The sequence below is a fragment of the Eurypyga helias genome, unplaced genomic scaffold (genome assembly GCF_000690775.1).
Source record: "Eurypyga helias isolate BGI_N326 unplaced genomic scaffold, ASM69077v1 scaffold35746, whole genome shotgun sequence".
Lineage (NCBI taxonomy): Eukaryota > Metazoa > Chordata > Aves > Eurypygiformes > Eurypygidae > Eurypyga > Eurypyga helias.
The window spans coordinates 24,823-48,562 of NW_010256585.1; the positions used below are offsets into that span (position 1 = coordinate 24,823).

At 38.0% G+C, this 23,740-nt stretch overlaps 1 protein-coding gene across 1 annotated transcript in view; it reads left to right on the plus strand.

Moving 5' to 3' along the window:
- Positions 1 to 22,516, plus strand: part of DCAF6 (DDB1 and CUL4 associated factor 6) — a gene marked incomplete at both ends in the record, with an annotated part of 46,779 nt that extends 24,263 nt beyond the window's left edge. The window contains 6 exons of the mRNA XM_010153713.1: positions 1,208 to 1,313; positions 3,563 to 3,672; positions 4,499 to 4,582; positions 4,755 to 5,076; positions 16,423 to 16,561; positions 22,360 to 22,516. Of these exons, the coding sequence (XP_010152015.1) occupies positions 1,208 to 1,313; positions 3,563 to 3,672; positions 4,499 to 4,582; positions 4,755 to 5,076; positions 16,423 to 16,561; positions 22,360 to 22,516 (918 nt within the window). The remainder of the gene's footprint in view (positions 1 to 1,207; positions 1,314 to 3,562; positions 3,673 to 4,498; positions 4,583 to 4,754; positions 5,077 to 16,422; positions 16,562 to 22,359) is intronic.
- Between the last annotated feature and the right edge of the window lie 1,224 nt (positions 22,517 to 23,740).

Sequence of the window (23,740 nt, forward strand, 5' to 3'; positions counted from 1 at the left end):
CTTTTTAGTGGGGGAATTTGTAGGTTTGTGCTTGAATCGAATGTTAGATTTTAATGGATGTTTACCCAAAGATGATCTGAAGCTTTTACTTTATTATAAGTGTCAGTCTGCTGCCAATACTGCAAGTATAGTTATAATCCTATTTCTGTACTCTATAAACTAAAGAAAATAAGGCATGGTTTTGTCCAAAGAGTCTTGAGATAAAAAGCTCAGCATTCATGAAAAGCAGAAGTATATAGGCAACTTAGGGGTCATCTGAGTGGTGCCTAATGCCAAGTGAACTCTCCCATCTGAGTTCTGAGAGAACGGCACCTCTGCAGTGAGGGTTTACTCCCACGGTGCTTTACTTTCACATTTTAGCGTTGCCCAAGGCCAACTTCAGTGTTAACAGCGATGGTGCCACGCGCATAGATAGATTGTGACCATGACTTTTACTCAAGGGGGGTGGGTGGAGGGGTGTTTTGAAGGAGCACACTGAACATCGTTAAACCTACGTGTGCAGCAGATGTTTGGCTGACTTGCAGTGTCTTTCGGTTTGATTCACTGCTGTTGGTTTTGGACACTGTGAATAGTTCGTTTTGCAAGCACTCCCCTTCTGCTTACAGCTGTTATAATACGAAAGGGTCTGTAAACCTGAAGCACTCAGAACATGAATTTACAGTGTTTTTATGACAACTAGCTGACAGCTCACAGCAGCTCTAAGGACGTTGGCAGTTGACTGGGTTCCAAGTAGGAAAAAAGGAAAGGGGAGGTGATTTTTCTAAACCACTGATTGTGTCTAGATCTCATGATCTTTTCTCATGTGTATTTTCTGAGGAAAAAAAGACCGAACACCTTCAAAAAACATTTTATATTCTTATTATGGATATACTTGACAGAAAAGGGATCTGCTTATAAAGGGTAATATTGTTTGTACACATACCTATCTTCAGTTTTATTTACCTGTATGTTGAAGGACAGCATCTTCTTTGGTTGCTCTTTCAAATAGAAGTAATTTCAGGCCATTTTTAAAGCACTGCAGATTTGGTGTGTTTACTCTGAAACTTCTGAACCTTTTGCTTGGGCTGTAAGAGATCTTAAGTAGACATTTTACATGTTACTACCACATTTACCTTTTGTTAGGATAATTAAATGAATCTTCAGAATTGTAACAGCTTCATGTGCATTACTGATGCCTATCCAAACTTTATCAACCCCATGTTTACAGAGAGTGATAAGCCACGCACAGGAACAGGTGAACCAGTTTTAAGTTTGCACTACAGTACAGAAGGAACAACTACAAGCACAATAAAACTGGACTTCACTGATGAGTGGTAAGCAGTTTATTTTTGCCTGGTTATTGGTCAGCACATATCACTAACACGTCTAGCATAGATACAGATAAATTATTTTTCAGTATGGTGTATGTCTGGTTTTAGGTGTACATAGACAGTTGGAAATGGCTGTAGTCCTTAATGCATTCAGAATGCAAAAGACAGTCATACTTCAACGTGAAATTTGTGCAAGACGTTTTGTGGTATTTACTGTGAATCTCTTTAATGCTAACATAATTTGAAACATGCTATCTTCATCAAACCCTAGCATATCACTCTCTTACTAATGCAGGGTAGTACAGTGATGGAAGGGTGGTCCAGGGGCTAATGTTTAAGTTTTAATTCTCTGCTCTACCAGACTTCTCACAGGGTATCCTGCAAATTAGTCTTTCTGTGGCACAGTTCCCGCATTACAAAATAGTGAAATTAGTATTTCTGTGTATGAGGAGTGTTCATGAATGCACATGGTTAACTTATCAATTTTGTGGACTGCTTTAGATATACAGTGATGACATCCTTTTCAGATAATAAACTCCTGCTGTCTAACTGGCCTGGTTTACTTGGTTTTGAATCACAGTCTATCACTAGAGCATCTAAGGATCTCACCCAAAAACCTACAATCCTTACTTTATTTCCTCTTACTTCTATTTCCTTGTTTATGTTTTCAAAATCATTGTAGAAGACAGTAAGTAGAAACGCTAGCTGCCATTTGTTACTGGAGAGGAAAAAAAACCCCACCACATTTAGCATTAAGTGCTGTGGCTTTAGACGTAGAACGTACATCTTGCCCACGGCAGTTTGGAAACTTTAAACAGTGATCTGTGTGTTTTCACAAGAATGAAGATTTTGCCCCTGTGAATCTGAAAGGCTGTGACAGTTGTGTTCAAACAATCTATCAGACTGTATTTCTACTTAGAGTCCAAATCCAGCAGGCTTTGGAAGAATTAGTTTTGCTGTAATGCTTTTAACTAATTCTGTATTTAGTTTTGTAGTCGTCTTTGTTTAGTGTTTTAGGACAGGCAAATTTCACAGAGCATTAGCAAATATTTTGCCCATTCTAATATTTTAGAATATTTTTTATTTAATAATAAAATATTACCTATAATAAAATGCTACCACTGTAGCACAGAAAGCAAATTTTATTAAACCACATGAACTCTGTTTCTGTGTTTATTTTAAAGCAAAATTTGAAAAATGCATTTTACGTGTCGAACAGTTGATGATATAAGTGATTCTGAAGATGGAAATTTTGCATGAACAACTACCTCAAGAAGAGTATTAAGTAGAGTGTACAGGGAAATGGATATGAGGGACAGGAAAAATACGTGTTACAAAAATCTGTAATTGGGGGTGTAAAGACCCAATGTAAAAACCACTAAAACTTAAATTTGCCTAAGTTTGAGGCTGCAGCATAGATCTGCGACAGGAGAGAATGGGAGAGCTCAGGAGCAAGGCTTTGATTTCCTGAAAGTAAGTTTTCACTAGAGAGTCTAAAACCATTTGTGACATTCAGAACAGCAGTGTTACATATTTCCTGAGGAATAATTTTCCTTATTGTAAACAGAAATTAGTGTTTCACAACAATTGGGGGTTGGAGCTAGATGATCTTTAAGGTCCTTTCCAACCCTAACCATTCTGTGATTCTATGAATTATCTGAACTTAATGGGGAGTAAATCTCAAGTACCAGCTTATAGTAAATCTTGAGAAATAACAAAACTTTGAGGGCTGAAAGCTGCCATCAGAAGTCCGTGCCTCAAAAGCTACAGGAATGATAGTTAATGATGAAGAAGCTGGAGAATTTTACCTGGATCATCTTTTTAACTGGATGGTATAAGATTTTGTGTTAGTGCTCAGCTGACCACTTCTAAGACCTTTAATAACATCTCTGATCATTTATGCATGTAAAAAAAAGTGTAAATAGTGAAAGAGAGCAAATCCTTTTGAGTTCTCACAATATTTTGAAAAGCAATGAAGAAATCATTCAAAGGTTCAAAAAAAACCCCCCAAAACCAGATAGGAAGGAGCGAACAGGGTTCTGTGATGCAGGGGAGTGGTGTGGGGTGAGTGGTGACGGACATAGAATAGAATTTGGAGATTGCTGTGGAGGTTGTTAGTTGTAGCTGCTGCCGGGAGCTGTTGATTTCTGCGATTGCAGTGAGAAAGAAAGTGATGGTCAGGCTGTGCTATTGCAATGATCTTATCTCTTAATGTTATTTCTAATTTTTTTTTTTACATGTTATGTTGCCAGGAGCAGCACAAATTCAAGCTCTAGAGGGAGTGGAAGTCATTGCAAAACTGAAGGCCAAGATGACTCTGTAAAAGCCTCGGAAGAGTCAGGACCTGAAGATGAAGAAACAAGTAAGACACAGCGTTATTTATGTAATGTTAAGGTGCAGTTCTGCTCTTGTATGTTCGTGACTGCCGTTGAACACGGTGGGAGTCTCCTACACGTGCATATGAAGGCAGAAAACGGCCAGAAGGGAACATGCTTTTTGGTTTTTAGGAAAGAAAACATTACCAACCTGAAATAGTTGCAAATAAATATGAACAATATAAATGTATCCTGTCTTCAGACTAAAACTCTTTATTTTCTTTTTCTTAATGATTGCTGCCCTAATTTGTATCGAAAAATAGAACAAATGTACTTTACAGTCATAAGTGAGTGCTAGGTATTTTGTTACATTGCTTTCAAGGTTTCACTGTATTTTGTTACATGTGGTTGTCTTGCTCAATTCTTTGCCAGAAGAGTAGTCAAGTAAAATGACTGATTCCGGATAAATGTTGGGGGTTTGTTTTGGTTTTGGTTTTTTTTTTAATCCCTTTTAATAGAGGGATAGCTTAATTTCTGTCTTTGGAAATAATGGCTTTCAGTAAGTGATCATCTGATGCAAAAATAGCATAAATAATCTTGAAGCTAAAGTTCTCGTAACATAGGTTATTAATTATATTAAGGACCAAGAAGAAACACTTTTTGTTAATGTATTGACCTGGGCAACTAGATAGTTTTATATGTGCTGATTTTTATGTGATTAATATCGGAGATTTCAGTAAAGTAACGTGTCGACTTTGGAGGAGATTGCTTTGGTTGGCTTGATCTAGGAGTGCTAGTATCATTTAGGTTTGCTTACACTGTACATGTGCATCTAAATGAAATCGTGATTTAATATGAAGTTGTTTAATTCAGGAGTTTCTGATGAATCTCACAAGGAAGATGCAAGTGCTGAAGAGCTGAAAACTGCAGATGAAACTGTGGAGACGACAGGAGCAAGTATGTATCTGTACTCTTTCAAATAGAATTATATGAAGAAGAGAATGAAAAATTAAACTTCCAATATAAACTCAGTATGCATAATTTAACTTCTGTGACCATTTAGTTCATCTTCTAAAATAGGCTATAATCATGGATGCTGTGACTTGCTTTCCCCAAAATTTTCTGTTAGGTGTGTCAGATAAACCTGGTCCTGAGCGTTCCAGAATCCAACCAGAAGAAGACAGCCCCAGTGTTGATGCTGTCTCTGGAAACGTAGAGGAAGAAGCCTCCCGTGACAAAAGTGCGAATCAAGAAATTTCAAGTCAAAGTACTGAATCCACTGCCAACTCGCTTGCTGCAAACGATGAACCTCAGCCGCACCCAGAATCCTCAGGGCTTGGAACTCCAGACGAGTCCTCTACCAGGACCTCGGCTCTCCAAGAAACTGATGATAGTGATGATGATCCTGTTCTGATCCCAGGGGCAAGGTATCGAGGAGGACCAGGACACAGGTTAGGGGAATACTTATCCCTTCTATTGCTTGGCAAAATGCTTTTTGGTTTTGAATGGAAGATCTAGAAGCTCATGCCTCATATCCTTAATTAAAATAAGTTGTTCTTTGACAACTAGCCAAGAGCTTGATGGCTGAGCCTAATTTGCCTATATGTACGGTATCTATGGCTGTATTTTCCCTCCTAGCCAGGCAAGATCCTACAGATCTAATACCTGCTTGTATTTATTCCTTGCCTGCTGAATACACGGTGCTAAATATTTGCAATTGATTTTTTTATTATTCTCCCTGTAAGTGTAGAAAGTTCATAGGTTTGTATACAGGGACCTACATTTTCGTTCAACTCTTATATTAGGTGTTCTTACTTTGGCAAAGCAAGAGCTTTTAACTATTGTTCAGCAATGCTGTGTTTGTCTGTAGTACATACATTAAGACTGGTGTATTCAGTTTTTCATCCTTCTTTTTATCTGAAGGAGAAACTCTAATCCTTTTCCTTTTGTCTATTGAATATCAGTATGTACAGCAGTAAAAAAAATAAAGGTAGATTCCTAGTTGTTGTCATTAATAAAAGATGCAATTAGTAAGCTTTTTAATACTTTTTTCTTGTAAAATATAAACAGCTGTACATACTTGTTTGATCATTCAGTAAACTTAGCCCCTGGTTTGGTATTGCTGGTTTAATACCTTTGTTCACTAATTTCAATTCTTGGATTTTTAAAAGCTATAATAATTACTTAAACAACATCTCTATTGTTAGACTTAAGAAAATACCTTTTTTACTTATTTTAGGTGTTGTGTAACCTACTGTCAGATGCCTTGGCTTTATTCCTATCCTGTTCAAAGACAGCGTTATCTTGCTATTAATTTCTTACGCTAGCAATGCAAATTCTTTACAGGAAGCATTATAATAGTATTCATTAAGAAAGCAAAGGAATTTACTAGTTGTGTGCAGAAAAGGTTCTGAAAAATTTACAGTTTAAAAAAAAAAAAAATCACAAGCCACCACACTGTCAGTAGGGACAAAAAGAACAGTCGGTGGTTGGTGATTACATAGCACAAGTAGTTCTGCTCACTGAATTACAGCTTTTACAGAAAGAATAAATAAATACAGATTCAGTCTTAATCCATTAACTTTCCTGCGATACTAAGTAATTGCAGATAAATATCTAAGGGCAGAAATAGTTTCCGCTGCAAAGGTTAATGTTCATTACAACCTAGAGATTGAAGAGCAAGCTGTGAGAAGCCCTGCAATTTTAATCCCATTTCTAGTTTTGAGCAGGATTCTCAGCTTCTCTTCATGCACTTTATGTTGCCTCTGCGATCTAGTAGGTTTTGTAACGAGAATGGCACTTCCAGGTATCACATAGCTGTTACAATTTCCCACTAGTGGGGACGTCTTAAATTAAGTTATACTTCATCTCACATGCTTTTATTCCTTCTTTGTGTGCAGCGAGACTTCTTCCTGTTGCAGTTCAAATTAATTATACAGGAAAGATTATTCAACTAAATTAATGATATAAATAAAATTCTTTATGCAGCCCCGTGCTCCCTTATTCTTTCCCCAAGTAAAATCTGACAGAAGTTTAGGATTGCCTCCAGGCTTTCATTGCTCAGGTTTAGTGCCTGACTGGTTCGTTTTGTTCTGCTTTTGTGTGTGTGCAAGCAGTGAAGGTTTCTAGTTTGGCCTCTGAGCAGTCAGATACACGTTTACATCACATTCCCTCCTGTTCTGGTTTCGGGAGTTTCTAGATGCCCTCTGAGATACTGAAGAAAGTAAGACATCCTATGTGTGCTCAAAGGAATTTGGATTTCTGGAGAGAAAGCAGGCACTGGTGGTCTTAAAGGCTGGCTGTAAGGCCTCTTAGTAATTGTATCGCATATGAAATAGGGTGAATGGTACTAGAAGGCCTCCTTACTACTACGACAGTTGTTATAGCATATAATCCCCTTTCATAGACCGATCAAATTTGTATCAGATCCCCCTGGCCCCTTAACAAGTGGGAAGCCAGCTCAAAATATTGCTGCTACCGTGGGTGTAAATTGACTACAATTAGTCATTTTGTTTTGTGCTAACATACGGGTTTGATTTAAATAATTTTGTTCGTGCCCAGTGCCTATCATTTGAATGATGTTCCTTCTGTCCATTTTCAGCTCTTGTCTCACTAGACTTTTTCTCACTCTTAGCAGTAAAAATATGTGGTTTTCCTGTCATCATGCTGGTTCCTGTCTGTGCTCCTCCATGTTCCACTGCTTTCCTGATTATGGTAGACCAGAATTATGCACACTGTAGTGATTTTGCTAGGATTAATGGGACGAGTATTACTCTTGGTCTAGAGAAGTTTCTGTGAGACACAAGTGAGGCGTAGTTATATCCTTCTCCTCTCTCGCTTATGGCATGTCTCATAGTGGTGGCTTGTGGTCAGACACAAGGTCAGTTAGAATACTGAAGGCTTTCCTACTTTGTAATTTCTAATTGGTATGTTCTTATTTTTTGCCAGAAGGAAGCTCAGAAGTGTGACTGTCAGTTTTACACAACTGAATTTCTACCCACCTCTTTTTTCTCAAGGTCTTACCGTCCCCTCTATATTCATAAAGTTACCCAGCCTCAAGTCCTCAATGCACTGCATGAGTACATTCCTACATTTGTTCAAAGGCTGTTAGCAATGTATTAAACAAAATAGCCTGCAAGACTGGTGCTGAACTCCACCAGGATGCTTCCTATAGGCTTAAGTTTTCTCTTTTCTCACTTAGAAAAATGTGTTACCTAACCATTCCTTTACTAAATCTCATTTTCTCAAGTTTATCTAATAATGTAATTCCCAATGTGTCATCTTATAAGATAATTAATGGCATTAATATAGAAGTATTGAAGTAGATTTTTTCTCTCGTTAGATAATCTAGTAGGGAGTTGCTTTGGGGCTTGTTTGTTTGTTAGGGTTTTTTCTTTATTTTCTGGAGAAAGTTTTAAGGCTACCCTGCAATAATCTACCTTTTGTAAACCTATTGTATGCAGTGGCAAAAATAAAGTTTAATTTTAATTTTTCTTTAGGACAAAAAAAAACCCAACCAAAAGAGGCTGTAGCTTTTTGAAACAGAATGCTAAAAGCTGTTTGACTAGTAAGCCTTTTCTGGTATATAGCATTACTAGTTTTATCTACAACCAATTTTAGGTTTTTTTAGGTTGTCTTTTTTATGTACCTAATAACTTGCTATTGTTTATACTGAGGAGAAACTCTGCAGTAGGGGAAATGAAGATAAAGGAAACTCTCAGAGTCATTTTCCCACTGTAAAGTACAGCTTTCTCCACTGAGAAGGGAGGGGTAGACTTCTGATTCTGTACTCTGGAATCATGAAAAGTCTCCTCTTCAGGAAAAGAAGTGGCAGAAATACCCTTTTGGTAGCTCAGTTGATATTACCTGCAGTTAAACAAATGGGGAACTTCCTGCTGCATCAACTCTGCTGCATCAACTAAAACTTTAGTTTTAGTAAGTTGGGTGTAGATTTCTGATTTATGAATAAAATGCCCATTTTGCAAATGTAATGTTTACAGAGCTTCCATTATTTGAATTTTATCTGGGTGTAAGTCCAACTTTTAATGTTTTCAGGCTGAAGACTCTGTCTTTTTCTGTCTCTTAAATAATCTAAGAATAGATACAAGGGACAATCTCTGGATGCTTATAAATCTCAAAACACATTGAGGATAAATAATTTCTCACCAGCTAACCTGGAATTGAACTGTTAGGAAGGCCTATGCAACACATACAGAAACACAGAAGTTTCACCCTCTTTAATATTTTGAAAAGGACTGAGAATAGTAGCAGCAGAATATGTAGAAATACCACAGTCTTTTGGTTGATAAGTTGGCCGAATCAGCTGAAAATCAACTAGGAATCAGCTAGGAAGACTTTTGACACAGAAGGACATTTCTTTGAAAGAAATAATTGAAAATGTGACATCTGAATTTTTTTCTGTAGCATTTCTGTAGCCACTGAGCATCACTGTAGGGATGGTGAAGATCCATGACTAAAAGAAGCTTGTTATTTAATTTTTTTAATTGTCATTGGGCTAGTCAATATATGCTCTTTTAACAAAATGTATAAGGAACTGCACAGAATAGTTCTAAATTTTAAATAATGAAACCTGTTCTGCACAGCAGAGCAGTTTAGCTGGACACTCAACAGAGAAAATAACTTGGGCGTTTCATGGAATCCACAGGAAAAGATCCCTTCTGTTACAAATACGAGGAGGTATGCAGGTTTTTAAGTCTCAAAATAAGCATAAAGCATATCTTCTTTAAAGAAGTCCAGGAAATATAGTGGAACAGAGGTAGCTAATATGGCTTGCCTTAGCACCATACTTTGAAATCTGGGGGTGGAAAAAATGTATGTAAAATATACGTTCTTTGTGTACAGAGAGTGCAGTTTTTAATGGATTGATCTTAATATTCACAAATTAGAACAACTCTCTGAGGGCTGCTTTCCTACTTAAATGACTGCATTAATTTTATTTGGACTTTGACAGTAGCTGATCTATGAGCAGACGCTAAGCCTGGAAAAAGTTAAGCTACCAGTAGGTTAAAATTTCAACTCTGAATGTAAAATGGAAATGATTATGCAGCTGCTTCCACTTCTGCTATGGTCTGTGAAAAATTACTGCATTTTGTAAGATCAACTTTCTGTACTGTTATGTAATCTGAATACTATTTTTGCTGAAATCCGAGTAGTGTCATATACTAACACATTGAGGAGAAGGAGTCTTCTCAGTTGGCGTATGCAGAGCACATTCTGTAATAGATGCTAACCTTTTGAAAACATGATACCCAGCATTTTTGAATGACTTTAGTTGTTGTTCCCTTTACTAGATATAATATCAGAGGAACAGCGATAGGTGATAGAATAATGAGGTAATTAATTATTTTCTTCCTCCCCCTCTCCTTTTTATTGCCATATAATGGATTTATCAGGTTCTTGTTTTTCTTACCTAACGTTAGCATTTTAAGAATTGCTATATTTTAAATGCTACGAGTTACAGAGCATATTGCTTGAGTTATATTTAGCTGCATGTATTGCATGGAAATTGGAAAGAAATGGCAGTGTATACATTTAACAACCTATTAACCTTTTTATTGTGTGCCATAGAAATTAATGGAATTTGAGAAGTGTGTAGTTTGTGAAAAGCAAATACTGTTTTTTATGCAGCTGCTGAGGAACTTGTTATATTTGCATGTGCCACTGCTGACTTGCTTTGTCTGGTAGTAGAGAACACCCAGTTCTGGACAAAAGTATACATGTGTCAAAGAAGTTCATGTTTTTTGGCTGAGCAAGGTTATGGAAATGAGCATAATTATTAAATCTATATTTGATAATACATATTTAGCAAGATACATGCTAAAAATTATACAGTATTTCTTTTAATGAAGTTAAATGAAGAAGTCACTTGATCTCACGTTCCTCATTAAAATAGTTGAGTGAATTAATTTTAAGAACATATAAGGCCATTTGAGTGATTGTGTTTGGCCACATGCCATAAGAGGGAGAAACGATCTACTGGGATTTAATGCCAAAGGCTGTATATAGGGGAAATGCCACAAAATAATTCTAATGGTGAAAATTAAGCTTTGTGTGACTGGAAAGGAAAAGACTCAGGATGTGGTTTCATGAAAGACTTTTGAGTGTTGTATTTCAAATGGCTACGGGAAGATAGCGCAGACGTGTATTTTCTTTGTTTTACGTTTCAAGCTTAGCCGTGGTTGGAATACGTGGATTTAACTCTGCAACTTTCTTAAAGGTTCAGATATCTCTGTACTTTTTGTACTTATCTTTCACAATTTCTTTCTATATTAAATATGCTTACCATGGAGTTCTTTAGCTCTTCAGCACAACCCATGGGAATATTTGCTTCATACTGTTATAAATTTAATATAAAAATGAACGATGCCTTCAGCATAGAATTCTTTATACCTATATTTTTCTCTGATTTTAACTGTCGTTCTGCAGCACGTCAGGTGAAAATTTAAAAAATGTTTTGTAGCTTAGAACAGTTGAAACATGGATTGTGTTGGAAGGCTGGGAAATTACTTAGGAGAGCATTACGGTAAACATTTCTTTTTATATGATCAGCAGGGAAATGACTTGGGCTTTAGGGTAGAGTCAGTGTGCTGTTTACATGGTGGTTTTGCCCTTGTTTTTGAACTACCTCAATGCTTGAAATTTGACAGCACTACTAAATCTCTTCCATAGGTTCAGAGGCTTCTAAGGGAACATGTTAATTTGATAATTAAAATCAGAAATATAATCAAATCTTGATAATTAGGAAAGGGATCTATTTTAATATGGTGCTTGTGGGTTAACCCCAGCAGGCAGCTCAGCCCCACTGCTCGCTCACTCTCCCCCAGTGGGATGGGGGAAAAAATCAGGAGGGGTTTGAGGTACTGACCAGTACAATGTGCTTACTAATTAGTCACCTTCCTGAGCTGATTTGACTTGAGTGATAATAGCCAGCTTGTTGAGACACGTGGTTGGAATTCTTGGGCAGGGGCATGGTAGCTGGTAGGTACCTTCCTCTGCACGTTCAGTGAAGTGGTGACCATAAGGCATCAGAGAAATAGGTTCTAAATTCATGGTTATAAGCCTTGGTTTCCCTGCAGGCCCTTTGGATAGGGAACATAGTTCAAATGAGGAAGTGGCAACAAGGCGGGGGGTGGGTGGGGATATATAGTAATATCTTAAATTGCAAGAGCAGAAGAAAGGAACCAGGGTTTCTGGTACTTGGCAAAAAAAGACAGTGCTTGTCTGTGTGTAAGTAAATTTGCAAATTTAAGAATTGACAAAAATCATTAATGCGGGAGGAATCGATACTGAGCTCAATGCAGAGCCAAGACAAGAGGGGTGGAGGAAGGAAGGAAGCAAGTACACGTGAGCTTTATACCCAACTGCTGCGGCCTGACTCGGGGGGCGGTTGGTCTGCGACAAAGGGGTGTGGAAGAAGCGGCATTAGCTAGGGTTACCGGGTCAGATCCACTGCTTCTGGACTTCTAGCAGAACAAAGGTCATGGCAGAATTCCTGTAGATGGCTTACGGGTTCAGTGGATGGATGATTGATCAGTTTTCCCTCTTTGGAAAAAACATGCTATTATTTTTGGCTTGCTCTCTTCTATCTAGAAGATGGACCCTAGTTGTTTCAACACATGCAGAGCTAGTTACCCAGAAACTGACACTGTAACATGGTATTTATGACAATACTATTTGTGACATTGTAACATGGCATTTGTGACAGTGTGACATAATATTTGTGACAATGTAACATAGATGGGAACGGAGGTCTGCAGCTCTCAAAAAAAGGTGATATGTAACATATTGTGGTTTAAGACACAAACTATTTTTTGTGCAAATTGCATATATTTTCTTTTTTTAAAAGTCCTTATTATACTTCAGAATTTTCTAAAAATACAGAAGATGCCCTGTGTGACAGGTTTAACTTACATGTTCAATTTTTTTTCCATTTCTCTCTCTGCATATTACACAGCTGTGGATTAGTCTGGATCCCAGTGTTTTTGTGGTTTTGAGGTTTTGTTGAGGTTTTGTTGTTGTTGTTTTCTGTTTTGTTTTGGTTTTCTTTTGAACCTATGTTTAATTGAAAGAATATAGTGGCTTCACTTCTAAATCCCTAATTCCACTCATCTAGGGCTTAATTTTACATGAGCTTTTGAAAATTAATGTTTACAATAATAGACTTCAAAGACTTCAAATTTGGCTGATCATAAGGGGGAAAGTTGTGCTCTGGTTCGTGTCTATATTCTTACTTTTGCAGGTAATATTTAAGAATTTAAGTTTCCACAGGGCACACTCCATTGAAGTAATGAAAGTACCTTACATCATCTTGGGCTCAGTCTTACTAAGACTTACATGCACCAACTTTATACACTCACAGAAGGGTTTGGGTTGGAAGGGACCTTAAAGACCATCTAGTTCCAACCCCCCTGCCATGGGCAGGGACACCTTCCACTAGACCAGGTTGCTCAAGGCCTCATCCAGCCTGGCCTTGAGCACTTCCAGGGAAGATACAGTGAGATACTACACTAGGGTACCACAAAATTTGGCAAAACACACTTTAAAAGGCTTTATGCTTGCAGACCATACAGTAGTACTGAATTATTCTAAAGTCAGAGCACTACCTACAGCATGAGGACATAACTAAAAGTTCAGTTTCCTTGGCTTTACAAGGCCTAATGTTTTCTGTACCATAAAATGAATAACATTAATCTCTATCAAACATTTGTCAGGCATCTTCATTCTTTGATGGCTGAATGTGAAGACATAATACGAGTTATCAGTTGATGGAGTTGCCTGAGGAGTGCCAACACACTGTGCATAGATTTCATTACCTGGCATTCTGTGCTTGGAAGAGTACACAGTTTGGAAGGGAAGCAGCCGCTCACAGTCAGGCTTAGCTTAGGCAGGACTTCAGAACAGTACCAATTGCACAGCGTGCTTCTCTATCTGCTGATGCTCTGAGTGATTAGGCTGCTATCTAAGTTTATGTTGGCACAGGCAGGAATTGCTTATCACAAATACAAAAGGAAATTAAAAAGCCACGAAAACAAATATGTTGGATTTTTAAATTTTGGGTTGTGTGGCTCAAAAAATGTATAGAAAATATGTAGTTACAGAAAAGTAATACGTCTCAGAGACAATCCTTTTTCTGTCATTTTCTTTGTTCTGAAATGTCATTAGATTGGGCTCATATTTATTTTCTCAGAAGACTGGCCTCTGCCAGCTTCCTGCTTTTAGCAGTATGTTACTAGAGTGCCTGATAACAGTAGCACAGTTATAGCCATGTGTGCTTGGCTGCATTACCCCCGTTGAAGGTAATCATTGGCTTTACAAGATAAATGCATATCAATCTACTCATGCCTTTTAAAATAAGACCAAAATCAGGATTTTCAATTCAGAGCTCAGTTTAGGTGAAACACAGTTTTTACAAGAAGTTGCTTCTGTGCTTTATTTAAAAATGCGTGGTTCTGACTGCTGATTAGTCTTGAGGTTTTTTTGTAATGTCTGCAGTCGAGCCCAGGGGAATTTAGAAGGAGGAGATTAATTTTATATCTTAGTATCTTTAGAAAAATTATGTAAGAAACTACTTTGGGTTGCCAATTCATGACTTCAATAACATTTTCTAATCCCAAGACTTGTTATTACTATCGAGCAAGTGACCCTTCTGAACGAGCTAGACATGTCTACTGCTTTGTCAGTCCTAATGATGTGTCACTTCCCAGCTTCTTCACTGCACATCTTTTATTAATTAATTAATGTGGATAAATGCACCGAACATGCAAACAGGGATCATAGTAACTGACAGGCGTAAGGCCAGCAGGCGTGCTTCTGAGACCAAAAGGGTCTGGCTGTGCTGAAGGGCTGTGTGATCACTGATGGGGTTGGTAGCAGAGTAGTCGTTACTACATGATTCTGGCTTTCACTTTCTCACACCAAACCCATATATTTTTAAAAACAACTACCAAATCAGATAAGTACAAATAATTGTTTAAAGTTTCTGTAAATGTTTTATGTGGCCTATCATATACATGCCACCCTTTCTTTTTCTTCACATAGAAATAAACTGGTGAGGAGAATAATTCTGTAAACTTTAAAGCACAGTAGATAAAGGACATGGAGTTCTGGTTTGGGGTGTGGGTTTTTTTTTTTCTTCCCCTTCACTGTATGAAGACGTTCTGAAGAACCCTCTTAAATTTGTTGACACTTTGAGCTGAGATTCCATATATTCTAATGACGGACAAATACAGTATATTTATTTAGTGTAGCATAAGAAGGAGGAACTAGAAGATTGCCTAGATTTGAGACTCTGAGGGGATAGAAAACTCTCACAAGGGAAGTAGTACTTGTCTATTTTTTTCTGGGATTGTTGCTAGAGAAACTTAAAAGAAATACAGTATAACAAATAGTACACTGTTGTGGATCTGTTGGCTAGTGCTTACAAATCTTTTCTACTTTCTATCAAAATAAGTATTAAAAATTATTTTTAAAGCTTAGCTGTGTTAGATGATCTATCTTAGTATGACAGTTTGTAGTTTGTTTATTGATCCTTTTTTTTTTTTAATCTGTATTAATGACTCATTACTTGCATTCATTTTTCATCTTTGTATAGCTGTAGGATAACACTTTACCTTAAGTTTTTTGGTCCAACTTTGTCCTATTGCAAAAATGAAACAAAAATCTAAGCAGACCACTGGCTGAGAGAATCAGTTATGAGGCAGATAGGGTGGCTTTTTTTCTGGAAAAGAGGACTGGTTCCAAGAGGCTCCAGGGTCAGTGACCACACCACATTACTTGTGGACAACTTCAGGTTACTAGCTCCCGGGCAGCAGTGTACTGAGGTAGCCAATGTATTCAGTTCTGGCTCGGTTTACTTTTCAGGGTCATGTAAATTCCTGTGATAGTTTGACTCCTTGCATTCTGCTAAAATCTGTACCTATTCCTTCTTGAGAGTTATATTCTCCTTGTACTGTGTTCAGGACCTCAAAGCTAATAGCAGCCCTGGCATGGGATCGAAGAAAGGGTTAAGTGCAGGGGTTGGAATGTGACGGTTTGGTTATAGCTGAATTATGGGGATCTGCAAACTTCAGAGCTAAACAGGAAATATCTGGCACCAGGGTCTTTTTGCGAATTAATCAAAGTAGATTCCTGTAATTAAACATTCACAAAACAAAATACATGGCTTTTTTTTCTCTGTTATCCTAAGAAATCTTCAGCTGTATCCCTCACTGCTTTATGTATGGGATAGTTGCTACGATTATGGATCTCAAATGATCGCTGACCCTACTGGAAACTTCGTTTAAAGCTGTCTAAAACTTGAGACTTGTCATACAGAAATAGTGGAGAGAAATACATTCAACAAAATTTTTGGGAAAACCAGATTTGCTCTGGAAGGCACACTAGTTCCTTAATCACTTTTTCAATTTTAAATACTTCTGTTTTGGCACAGGATTTTTGCTTTAGGATTTTGCTGCCTCATTATGGGTGGAGGGTATCTCTAGCACTGAAGAATAAAATAGCATGTTTATTTTGCCAACAGCTGAAGCTTGTTCTTCAGAGAGGGGATAAAATGTTGCATTACTTGACGTTCCACTGTCTTGCATGCTATTCTTGTTCTAAGCCAGGATGGAATAAATTGACATCTGCAGTTTTACATTTGGGATAATGTTTATGTCTGTTCCAAACTTATGGAGAGTGTGTTTGAGTGCCTAATTATTATTTGATAGTTCTGTTTGATAGCCCGTTTCAGTGTTTAGAGATGGACTTTCAGTAGTGTTCTCTTTGTCTGCAATTTGTAGACGGTCTGCTGTAGCCCGCATTCAGGAGCTCTTCAGAAGGAGGAAAGAAAGAAAAGAAATGGAAGAACTGGAAACGTTGAATATTCGACGTCCTTTAATAAAGATGGTGTATAAAGGTCATCGGAACTCCCGAACAATGGTACAAACTCTTTTTCTGCTTTGGGAACCGTAGAGATTTCCTGGGCTGAATGAATGTAGCTGCTGCAAAAGCTGTTTGCCAAAAAGGGCACTGTAATGTAGTGTAAGCACTTTTTCTCATATATTCAGTGGGAAGCCATATAATTTGATCTAAATGACAATTGAAATTACTGTGACTAATGTGTCACCACGTTAGGCATTTACATTTTCTTGAGTATAAGACTCTCTCCCCTTAACCTCCTTTGAAATCTCAGGTATTTTTCTTCTTTTTAATTTTGTGTGTCAGCTTAAGTGGTATAAAATGTGCCTACCTTCAATATCATGATTTAGTCCTCATGGCCCTTCCAAGATCTTTAAAGGTGGAGATTAAATAATAATTTTGAACAGCTTGGAAGGGAATGTGAGGATTAAATAATTATTTTTGAAGAGCTTTGACATCTCTGAATTAAAAAAAAAAATACTGCTAGTTATTAAATCATAATGTAACCACTAGATATTCTGTCTTTTTCATACAAAACACTATTTTAAGAAAAATGCAGTTACAGTGTTTGTAAAGCAGTGGTGCATCAGAAACAAATGCTGGTTTCCTTGCTATTTTTTTTTTCCTTTTTACTATTTTTTGAAGATACTGAGGAGTACAGGTGTATTATTTTGCAGATCATTGGAGGAGTAGCTCCTCTACGTCCAAAACCAATTTTCTAGAGTCTCTGTGAATGGCTTTGATTATACTGGTGAAAGCACTTCAGTAAATGCACATTTCAGTATACATAAACAACAAAGCTTAGAATAAACTTTGACTAATGCTAAGGAGTTTTGCACTGTGTTTCAGAAATTAATTTTGATTGCTCAAAACCCCATTAGTTTAACAGTCCTAGCATCTAGCACTTTGTAGTTAGGCAGTGTTAAAACTAATCTTGCCTAAGTGGTCTTAATTCAGTCTCCATCTGCCTGTGTGGATGGATAATAATACAGGTTATTCCAGGGATTTTGTTGTTTGGTTTCTTTGGGATGTGGGTTGGTGGTTTTGCTTTTGTTTCACATGAGCACCTACGACAAGGAATGCAAACAATGGAAGATGATGTAATTTTTTCCCTGTTGATTTCTGTGGTTGCCAACATCAGCTTAATAATTTTTCTTTTTTTTTTGTCAACACCCTCTTTCCTTCAAGATGGGAGCTGATGGTATTTCCCTTCCTTTATATTTGTGAAGGGGACAGCTCAGAGAGGTCTTGTTTCCTACACACCTCAGCAGCCAGGGATAAAGTTGTCTTATTAATTACATGAACGTGAACTGTTTTAATACATTTATATATGTATATATTTTTATATATGTGTATATATATGTATGAAGAGTGAATTAAGGTTATGCAAGCAAATTGAATAATTGCGGTACTTCCTTACTTTTGAGACCTTAATTTGGCAACCTTGCAATTTTTTTACTAAGCGTATTTTAAGTGTCATACTTACATTGTCAGACAGAAAAAGATAAGTAGCATTATACTGATGTTTGCTTGTGCCATTGGCAGGGGTGGAATGTTTTTTACACCCAGCACGCAGATTCCTGCCATGTAACCAGTCAAATGATATCATTAGTGTACTGGGTATAACCATATTTTCCTGAAACAGACATGAAAGCACGGCAGCAGGGGGAGTGATGGTAGTGGAATGGTGCAGCGTGGCATTTCTTGTTTCTCTTTAGCTCTTGGGGTGGGGGAAGGAAAATGCTCTTGTGAGCCCAAAATCCCTTTCTTTTTCTTTAAAATTTGTCTTTTGCCATGTGCCTTCAGTTCTGTGTCTCCTGTCTCTTCCTCACTATTTTTACCTCCAGCCCTAGTCGTCTTTCATACACATGCTATTCTTCCTCTATTCTACTCACCCTAAGTCCTGAGTCCCTTTTTTAAAATGTTCACTTTGAAGAAGCTTTTCATCAGTAGAGCATGTGTACACACCTGATAAATGGGATGTTGTGTATGCCTGCAGCAGAATTGAGACTGTGTATGAGTTTGAAGGCAGAATTTTTAAATACGAATTTCAGTTCTGTTAATTTGTGGTGCTAAAATTAGGTTTCGTGAATCTTAGAAATGTAAAATCAGCAGGTACATAAGAGAATACAAATGAAGCAGGAAGAAGTCATAATTGATAATTAAAATATAAGGTTATTTATTATTGGAGATAATTTAGATGTACTTCTAACCGGATAATGAAAACTATCTATTAAGAGGGAGTACAGACAAAAGCTGCCAAAAGGTGAATATATTGGAAATATGTCTTTCACTACAGAATCCAGGAATGCAGTTTCTCTGGCTTATTTTTAGACATCAGGATGACTATTGCACTGGCTGTAAACACTGGTACATAGTCTATAGACAAAGATCTAGCAAGTCTGAAATTTAAAACTGGACCCACTCATGCTGGAAATAAAGTACATAATTCTAACATCAGTAAAGGTTCAGTTTACTAGTATGACTCTCTCATGGTGATTTTTAAATCAAGATGGCTGGAGAAAAGCACGGAGCAAGACAATGTCTCTGTCCTTTTCTCCAGTGCATTTTCTGAGAAAACCATGCAAAAAGAAAGATAAGGATGCAGGCACTGTCCTCTTTAGAGCCTTGTTATGATGTGTCATTTGGAAAACAATTCCACAGTAGGAAGCAGTGTAAATGGTCTCAAGGTCAAAATTCTGTCCCTTATGCTGGAGTTATTCTTAAATACCACAAATTAGGAAATTACTTTATGCTGAACTTCAAACATTGGACATCATCTGTGTGAACTCTGAAAACTGGCACATAGGAAACTTCTGTTTACATAGGCATCTCTTTTGCCCAGTATATGTTGCTTTTAAGGACTTCAAAAGAGTTACTGGTAACTGTTCAAAGTGTTATCTTGCATGTAAGATTACATTTTTAACTTTCAGACGCTTTTCTCTAGCACAAACATTGTGATATTGTGGAGCTTTCAGGTCTTGTAATTGAGTTTTGACTGTTAGCGCAGGCAACGGCCCTCCTCCCTCTGCCTCCCCATCTAACCTCTCTCACCCTATACATGATATAGGACAGCAATGGAGGAAGGTACTGCTGCCGAGCCTCTTCCTGTTTTTAAAAGTTTAATTATGGTTATTTTGATGTCTTACTCTGAGTAAAATCACAAGTGATTTCCGAAGAAGATTCTGTTCATTAGTGTGGGACCCATTCTTGTTTGCTCAGACAAATTTTCTTAACTGTTTGGTTTCATTTGAGTTACATCTTTTCAGGAAGGGAGGGCAAGAGAGACCTTGCCGTGCAAAGATTATTCTACGTTTAATAAACCCAATAGTTGCTTCTTGAAAAAAATATTCTAGGGTGGCTTTTTTTGTCTCAGAAATTGAACAAGCCACATTCTTTCAGGCTGTAATCATAAGGGTATCTTGAATGGAACAGCTGTAGAATAATATCAGTGTTGTTTTTCAAGGAAATGGATATCTGGTACTCCTGCCACTTTTTCCTGGCCTGCAATTCCTGTCATTTATGCGATCATTTTCATTGTAATCCTGCTCTGTTTCACAGGACACACTGCCTCAGCTGCCAAAACTCATGAGATTGCAGATCAGTGAAACACTCAAGGAGGCTTGGATTTTCCCACTGAATTAGTAAATTCACAGTTAAAATACAGCATTTACTGTACAAATAATTACTTATTTATAAGTTTAAGAAACAAAAATAGTATAGTCTGATATAAATAGTAAATATATTAGTATATTACTATGTGTAAGTGTTCATCAGATCATACATTATTCTTATGATCCTATGACACTGCCATGTTTTGGAGAGAGGGTTGGAAACAGAGGCGAGAAAAAAGTTCAAGTTTACCTACTCCCTTGTCTCCCAACGACTTTTTCAAGTCAAGTACAGGTCAAGCTGGCTGTCATGTCATGGACTGTATCTGCTGTTGTCTTTAATTCTCAGAATCAGGGACAAGACAGTCTGATCATTTTGAGGAGAGAGATGGTCACTTCACTTTGAGTCATGAATATTTATGGAGCTTAAGGCATTTGAATACCTACTGCATTATAGCACTTCACACAAGGAAAGGGAGATAGGTGATGTAATAAGCTAATATATAGTATGTTAGCCTAAAGGATGAGCATACTGTTCCCTAAACCCCCTTTTTGCTTTTAATTTGCCTTTTCTTTGCCGGGGAAGAAAGGCAGAGCACGACAGCCGGTACCATCTCTGCTGAGACGGTCCCCCTGCTCCAAGGGGAGCCTTCCGTCAGCATCCCTTAGCGCTGGCAGGGCTTCCTGGAGAAGCTGCCAGCAGGGAAAAGCCTAAGTGCACGCTGTCAGTGTCACTTCACTGACTGCGAGGCACCGCAACGAACCGTACAGTTGCGGCAAGGGGTGGCTGGTTTTCTGGAAGCTTCTCAAGGACCTTGGGTCATTCAATACCCTCGAGTCAGTGGCACGTCCAGCCCAGTTGTGTTCGCTCACAAACGGATGGGCACATTTTAACTCGCAATGCTGTGTTTGGGAATTCCCTCCTATCTTTCTGGTTTATGAAAATTCTTGAGTAATTTGTGCGTCTTTCAAGTAAAAATGATTACCGTGCTGTTCTCAGAGGTGTGTATAATTTTCCTCCTTCAAATGTGCAGTTCTCCCATCAGAGAAGTCGTCTTTCTGTATTGTAATTGCAGCCAATTATAATCCAAGGTGAAACTACTGTGTTATCACTAACATTATGGAGGAGTTAGCGGTAGGCTAAAACCAAAGATCATCCATTTTTGATGAGTGGTTTAAAAATTAATACTATTTGTGTGATGCTAATCCAGTCAGTTCAAAGCAAAGATCCATAAACTGGCCCAAGAGGCAGCCCTCAAACAACTCACTGCCTTTGCAAGATAGATTTTTATCTTGCTCTCTAAATTTATACATGGCAATATGCGTTATTTAAATTAAAAAAGAAGTCCATGTGGGCAGTGTAGTGCACGTACTCTTTGCTGATAGCCTGGGAACGCTACTGAGACGTGACATGTCTCAGCCACATCGCTTCAAACATTTTGCAAAGGTGCTTGGATAACTCAGCGAAGTAATGGTGGGAACAACCATATGGAATGGAATGAATCATCGCCGTGGCAAGAAAACTCTATTATTGATTCCACTTGCAGGGAGAGATGCTGCTATTTTCATCTGCTCTTACTGTAACAGCTGAAGCTGAAGGGTCTCTTCTGCCTGGATGCCTGCCTTGTTCCGTGGCTCGTAACTTTAATTCTGGCCTTGGACGAAGAAGTCTTAGTTCTTATCTGATTAATTATGGAAGGAGGAGAAAAAAACCCTAAGTTTGATTTCATGACCCCTTTTTATCTGTCAGACCCAGTTAATTCCCAGCTCCCCCCAGTTTCCATGAGCTTCTGTCTTGTGTCCTCTTCCTCTGTAAATGGAAAATCCCCACTCGGGATCAGCCTGTCATGCACTTTAATTTACTGAACTCTTCCCAAAAACTGTTTCGCATACCCCTTTCTCCAGTATCACTCCTGTCACTTTGGAAAGTGACAAATCCGCTGTCATTTGTTTCCAAACTGCTCAGTCCGCCCCAACTCCTTTCCTTTTTCTGTTAGCAGCCACTTTGCTTTGGAGATCTATAACCTTCTGAATTTTTTTTTCATCATTCTTATTTAAATGTTTCCTTGAAATTTTCTTGAATGTTGCTTCTGCATATGCAGAGCTCTTACTTCAGAGACAGCATCATTGCAGAAATGGGAGTGTATACTCTTTGTGCTTTCCACTAGCTGTCTTGCAAAGTAGTTTTTGTTTTGGTTTTTACTGCAGATAAAAGAAGCCAATTTTTGGGGATCTAACTTTGTCATGAGTGGTTCAGACTGTGGCCATATTTTTATATGGGATCGACATACTGCTGAACATCTCATGCTGCTGGAAGCTGATAATCATGTGGTGAACTGTCTTCAGCCTCATCCCTTTGACCCAAGTAAGATGATCTCTTTTCACAGTCTGCATGTTCAGGTTGTCTGTGGTAAAGCATTTTAAAGCTCAGTCTTAAATTCTTTGTTCAATAGAGCATTGTGATAATTAATAAACTGTTGTTCATTTTTTTCCCCTATATAAATTAGATAATACTGCTTTTAATCTTGTCTATTACTGATGACCTTTGGCCCTTAAAACCCTCCTTACTCAATAAAGTCTTGGAATGAAACATTACTGACATAGTATTTATAGCAAGCTAAAGTGTAATAAGAAGAACCTCCATTTCTTGCTCGCCTCAATATATTAAATGTTTTCCGTGACTCTTATGACGGAAATATGGGGTCATTGAAATGCCAGCAAAACTTTGGGAATTGATATTGGAATCTGGTCACTCCTTGGCTCTTAAAAAAATTGAGTGAAGGGGGTGTCTCAGTCTTCCTGGCTTTGTGAGGTTAGAAGAAAGAACAAAATTCATAGAAAATCTGTTAATTTGTATTTAGGGGAAAATATTAATAGCAAAGATGGACCAAAGTAGTAGGAGGAGTCATATGTCCTCTGACATGTAGATGGAAAATCTGAACCGTTCTGCTGCTTCTGACCCAGTCAAAGAAAGTATTTGTGTTATTTCTTTTATGATAGCTTGCATGGCTGTAGAGTAACAGTCAGCTATAAATAAATAAACAAATAAGTTTGTTATAATAGTGCCAGAAGAAGCTGTGTTTTTTCTGGACAGTCTGGGGAAGTGTGGAATACTGCCCTGGATAAGCCCTGAACTTCTAAATGCTTTATTGAAATTGTGTTCCTGTACATGTTCGGAGTGTGTGGCTAGGTCGGACACTTCTTTTGGAAGCACCTTTCAAAATGCCCCATAGCATTACTGATTTCTTGGAGTGTCTCTCTCCCTGGCACACACTGAAAATGTAAGGAAGAAGTCATCCTCCTTATAGGACAGTTTTCGTCTTGTATGGTTTCCCAGTTAAGTCATTCCATCAATGACTCAGGCAGTGGGATTGAACACACCCTCAGCAAGCTGAGAGGTGCGGTTGACATGCTGGAGGGAAGGGATGCCATCCAGAGGGACCTGGACGAGTTCGAGAAGTGGGTCCATGTCACCCTCATGAGGTTCAGTGTGGCCAAATGTGCAGGGTCCTGCATGTGGTTTGGGGCAACCCCCCATATCAATACAGGCTTGGGGGATGCAGGGAGGATAGAGAGCAGCCCTGAGGAG